Source organism: Primulina eburnea, chromosome 11, assembly GCF_022965805.1.
Source record: "Primulina eburnea isolate SZY01 chromosome 11, ASM2296580v1, whole genome shotgun sequence".
NCBI classification, from domain to species: Eukaryota; Viridiplantae; Streptophyta; class Magnoliopsida; order Lamiales; family Gesneriaceae; genus Primulina; species Primulina eburnea.
Window position 1 is genome coordinate 19,872,045 of NC_133111.1, and position 5,829 is coordinate 19,877,873.

A 5,829-nucleotide genomic window follows, 5' to 3' on the forward strand; every position below is an offset into this window, starting at 1 on the left:
CAGTCGAGACAGAAAAGCTATGCGGATGTGCGCCGTAGGCCGTTGCAGTTTGAGGTTGGCGACCATGTGTTTTTGAAGATTGCACCTCTCAAGGGTGTGATGCGATTTGGCAAGAAGGGTAAGTTGAGTCCGAGATTCATTGGCCCCTTTGAGATCTTGGACAGAGTTGGTGATCGAGCCTACAGGTTAGCCCTACCGCCAGATCTTGACAGAGTTCACAATGTTTTTCACGTATCGATGCTCAGGAAGTATATTGCGAATCCTTCCCATGTTCTTCACCACGAGCCATTGGACTTGACGCCGAATTTGACGTACCAAGAGATTCCGGTTCAGATTCTGGACCGCAAAGTTAAAGTTTTGAGGAACAAAGAGATCGGCATCGTTAAAGTTCTTTGGAGGAACCATTTGATCGAAGAGGCCACGTGGGAACCAGAGGATGAGATGAGAGAGAAGTATCCTGAGTTGTTCGTGCAGTGACGTCAACTTCGAGGACGAAATTCCTCTAAGGAGGGGAGATTGTAATAGCCGAGCCTGGTGAACGGTACGGTTTAAGTTTTCGTATGTTATGGATTTATTGATTAAGTTTAAGTTTAGTTGTGATGTTAAGAGTTGTGATTATGGGCCATAGTATTGTTGGTTATTATTGTCTTGAGGTGTGGTTGATATTGTTAGTTGATTGTAGTTGCGTCGTTTCAGTGTTTCAGATCGATTTTGGTTGCCTTAGATTTTGTCTTGGCCGTGACCAGACAGCACCCGCGCTAAGTGTAAGGACCGCACCCGCGGTCGTAATTCTTGGATTTTGGTGTTTTTCCCCGTAGCGACACCGCACCCGCGGTATAGAGGACACCGCACCCGCGGTGATTGCAGGACCGCACCCGCGGTCGTTGATTTCCAAAAATTGGTGGAGTGTCGTGAGCTTACCGCACCCGCGGTACAAGGAGTAGCGCACCCGCGGTCGCGCATGTTCGGGATTTTTAAGTGCTTTTTGGGGTGGTTGACTTCACTTTACTCATTTCCTTCATCTTCTTTCGACATTTCTCTCCTTAAACTAGGGTTTTCCTCATTTCTTTCACTTCCTATCTTTGATTCAAGCTTTTAGTTGGTGATTGGAGTTGAGATTGAAGTTCTTCTTGGTTCTAAGAAGCTAAGGTAAGCTTTTGGTTCAATTATTTCTTGGTTTTGGAGAAGAGATGATGTGGGTTTGTTTTATGAGTTGGTTTAATGGATTATTTGACTTGGGTTCTTGGATATTGAGTTGATGATGGTTCTATTTATGGAATATTGTTGTAGGTGGTGTACCAAGGAGTTAGATTCAAGGTTTCTAGTAGTTGTAAGTGGAATTTCTTCCCTTGTGCTCACATGATATTATATGTACTGTGTTTCAAAGGTTTTATTGTGTTATTCCCTTCATTTGATTCACTATTATGTATTGATACCTTTATTGTATATTGTGGAGGCAATTGATGTCTCAACTATGAGAAGGGAATACAAAAGAGAAAGAATATCAAAGTGTTTGATTAAATGTCCCAAAAAAAGAGTTTAAATGTTTTATGGATTGATAGATACATAGTCAGAGATTGCATGCAATTAGTTGATCAACGACCATAGGCTTATATCCCTCAGAGTTGTCGATTTATATCGATGGGATACGAGCACCATAGACAGAGTTACTATTGATATCAATCCACCATAGTAAAGAGAAATACCATCTCATTGTTATGCTATTGCTATGATATTCATGTTTCAGAGTTGATGGTATTTAATGTTTTCAAAGCCATGTTTTACAGAGTATACTATGTATCATTGCTATGTAAGAGTTCCACTTGCTGAGTTTTATACTCATTTAAGTTATTTCATGTGATGCAGATAAGAGCGACGGACCATGACGTTGATTGTGGCCCGGAGTCATATGAATACGAAGTTGGAAGGAAGATGTTATTTTGCTAGCATTTTTGGAACATGATCATAGGAATGATATTTTGTATTTTTGTTATATCATTTGAATGATCATGTATTTACCTTTAAACATTTTATGGTATTGTATTTTGAAACTCCTTCCATTTGAAAGAAAATTTTAAATTCCGCTGCTATTTTATTGTAAACGGGTCGAGGTGTCACATCAATGTTTGATTCGGGAAGAATAACTCGAATCAGATTCGGTTTGAGTTTCCCAAAACCACATACTTGTTTTAATTGTACTGTATATTGATTTATATATTTGTACTGAGATAGGAGAGTCATTGGCAGATATGCCAAGTTTCTAGATGTTCGGTGGTATCGAGGCATAGGAAAAGATTGACTCCGATTGTAGACATTTGATACGGATAGGGCCGAAGTCTAGGAATAAGACATACCGCCACCCCGATTGGGAGAGTAGGTGGGAGACTTGTTACGTCTTATTCACACCGGGATCCCTAGATTTAGATACGAATCGAGTCAAAGATATGAGTTTGAATTATATGAATTACGTTTCATAGACTATGGGACGAATTGCTATTGACTATTTGCATGATTGTTTTATCTGTCTTCACTAATGTGTCACAATTACCGATTCTTGTATTATGATTTTGTATTTAATTGCATGACATGCATGTATACAAGTTTTATACTGGGATTTATTCTCACCGGAGTTTTCGGCTGTTGTTGTGTCTGTATGTGTGCATGACAACAGGGGGGATAGGATCAGGGTTCATAAGAACTTGACGAAGATGAGAGATTGAGATAGCGTGGAGATTACAGGCATAGCAGATGAGCGAGGAGTGTTTACATTTGATATGTAATGTGTTCTAAACATTAGTTTGTATAATGATGTAAGGAAACAAAACATGTACTTACTTTTGTTGAAATAAAATAAAGATGTTGCTTGTATATGATTTATATACAATTGTTTTGATATTAAAAGCAAAATTTTTGACCCACATTTTTTAGCAAAGATCCAATTAATCCCAAAAAGAATTGAGTTAGAGCCCGGGTCCCCACAACAAGTGGTACCAGAGCGATAGATCCTTTAGACTGAAATAGGATAGAATGAGCGGGGGCAGATTGAATTCTCTTCCTTGCTTTCTTGTGCTAGCATGATTTATTGCTTTCCCTAGTACATCTTGTTTTGTTATCTGAGTTGATTACAGCATGTATTTGCAAAGACTAAATCATAACCGATTCTGGATCAGAGGTATATGATTAGAGGAGGACTGAGACAGATTATATAGATTTTGTACTAATTCGTTTGATAATCATATATGCCTCCTCGATGAGTACCGCAACCTGCAGCAGGTCGGGCACCAGAACAGGGCAGTACATCCAATGATCCGACGGATGTGACCGCTACACAGATGGAGACTTTATTAAAGAGGTTTCAGCCATTCCGACCACCGACATTGAAGGGCATAGAAAGTTCAGTTAAGTGTGAAAGTTGGATCGATGACATCGAGATGCTATTTGAGTCTCTTGACTACACTGACGAACGACGAGTTAAACTTATTGTGCATCAACTGCAAGACGTTGCAAAGAATTGGTGGCTTACCACGAAGAGAGCATTGGAGCATCGCGGCACAGAGATTACTTGGAAAGTCTTTAACGCCGAGTTCTATTAACGATTCTTTCCTGTGTCATACCGAAAAGACAAGGGTGCCGAATTTGCCAATCTGAGGCAGGGAAAACTAAACATAGAAGAATATGTTGCTAAGTTTTCTACATTGCTCCGATTTGCATCCCACATTGCAGGAAATGACAAAGCCGTTGCGGATCAGTTTATCAGTGGCTTGAATCCAGATATCTTTACTTTGGTGAATACCGGTAGACCCAAAAACTTTGCTGATGCTTTGAACCGTCCCAAAGAGGCAGAAGCTGGATTGCTGAGACAACGAAACACTTCCTATGTCGCTCCAACTCCTAGACCACCACAACCCTCAGTACAACCCCTTCCAGATTTGAGAGCGGTTGCAGTAGCAGCGGGAGGAAAGACCAGTTGAAAGCAAAGGGAAAACAGTTCAAGAGATCAGGGAGCAGTTCGTCGAGCTCCAGTGGATCACGACAGAGAGGTCCTGGTCAGAGTACAGAGTATACAGGTGTGTATTGCAGTTCTTGTGGAGGCAGACATGCCACAGATTAGTGCCAAGGTGTGATGGGTCGCTGTAACATCTGCAGACAGCAGGGACACTTCCCTAGAGTCTGTCCACAGAAAGGGGTACAACAAGCTCAAAGTGTAGGAGCATCTGGTTCAGTAGCTCAGCCTGAGAGGCAAGCTTCATCTGTTCATTCCTTTCAGCCTACTCCTACACAGACACAACCCAGAGCCAGAGGTAGCCAGACAGTGAGCCAACCTCCCAGACAGCAGGCTCGAGTCTTTGCACTAACAGAAGAGCAGACCAAGATGCACCAGATGATGTGATAGCAGGTAACTGTTTTCTTTGCGGTTATCCTGCTTATGTATTGATAGATACGGGTGCATCTCATACCTTCATTTCTGAGCGCTTTGCATTGATGCATGCTTTGCCTGTCGAGTCATTATCTACTGTAGTGTCTATTTCTTCTCTGTTGGGAACTGGTCTTATATCTATGAGTTCAGTTAGACATTGTATACTACAGTTTGAGGGTCACGAGATTGATTTAGATTGTATTATGCTTGGGTTAGCGGATTTTGATTGTATTGTCGGTATCGACATGTTAACCAAGTACCGAGCCACTGTGGACTGTTTCCAAAAGATTTTCAGGTTCATACCAGAGATGGCTAACGAGTGGAAATTCTACGTTAAGGCTTCCAGAGCTCCGATTCCCTTGATATCTGTGTTATCTATGATTTGTTTATTGTAGAAAGGAGCAGAGGGGTTCCTTGTATATTCTGTAGATCTACTGAAATCGAGCCCAGCATTGGCAGATCTGCCAGTGGTTTGCGAGTTTGCTGATGTATTCCCAGACGAGATTCCTGGGTTACCTCTAGCTCGAGAGGTAGATTTTAGCACTGATCTCATTCCAGGTACTGTTCCTATATCTCAAGCTCCCGATAAGTGGTGCCTATTGAATTGAAAGAATTGAAAGAACAGCTCGAAAATTTGTTGGGCAAGGGTTACATCAGACCGAGTGTATCTGCTTGGGGTGCTCCGGTATTATTTGTTCGAAAGAAAGACGGTTCGATGAGATTATGTATTGATTACCGGAAACTGAATAAGGCAACGATAAAGAATAAATATACATTGCCTCGCATCGACGATTTATTTGATCAGTTGCAGGGTTTGTCCGTCTATTCAAAGATTGATTTGAGATCCGAATATCACCAGCTGAGAGTCTGAGATGTTGATATACCGAAGACAGCATTCCGAAACAGGTATGGACATTATGAATTTATTGTCATGCCTTTTGGTTTAACCAATGCTCCAGCGGTGTTTATGGGTTTAATGAACCGTGTCTTTCAGAAGTATCTGGATGAGTTTGTTATTGTTTTTATTGATAATATTCTAGTATCTTTCAAGAGTATGATCGAGCATGCTGAATATTTAAGAATTGTGTTGCAAACACTGAGAAATGAGAAATTATATGCTAAACTGTCCAAGTGTGAGTTTTGGCTGAGACAGGTTGTCTTTTTGGGGCTTATTATATCTGGAGACAGTATTTCTGTTGATCCGAGTAAAGTTGAAGCTGTTATCAGTTGGCCTAGACCGACATCAGTGCCAGAGATACGCAGTTTCATGGGTTTGGCAGGGTACTATCGATGATTCATTAAAGATTTCTCCAGCATTGCGAAGCCGATTACCCAATTGACACAGAAGAATATGCCATTTGTGTGGTCTAAAGCATGTGAGTCTAGCTTCTTGGAGTTGAAGAAACGATTGA

General features: G+C 41.1%; 1 protein-coding gene across 1 annotated transcript; it reads left to right on the plus strand.

Moving 5' to 3' along the window:
• The first annotated feature begins 3,332 nt into the window (after positions 1-3,332).
• On the plus strand, positions 3,333-3,971 carry LOC140805453 (uncharacterized). Its single transcript, XM_073161724.1, has 2 exons — positions 3,333-3,549; positions 3,622-3,971. The coding sequence occupies exons 1-2, from the start codon at positions 3,333-3,335 to the stop codon at positions 3,969-3,971; spliced, it is 567 nt and encodes a 188-aa protein (XP_073017825.1).
• Positions 3,972-5,829: the final 1,858 nt, after the last annotated feature.

Bases quoted from the DNA above. Each gene is read 5' to 3' on its own strand.
- LOC140805453 (XM_073161724.1), top strand. From the start codon at position 3,333: ATGGAGACTTTATTAAAGAGGTTTCAGCCATTCCGACCACCGACATTG. The intron at 3,550-3,621 runs GCACAGAGATTA...CATACCGAAAAG, and splicing joins GAGAGCATTGGAGCATCGCG to ACAAGGGTGCCGAATTTGCC.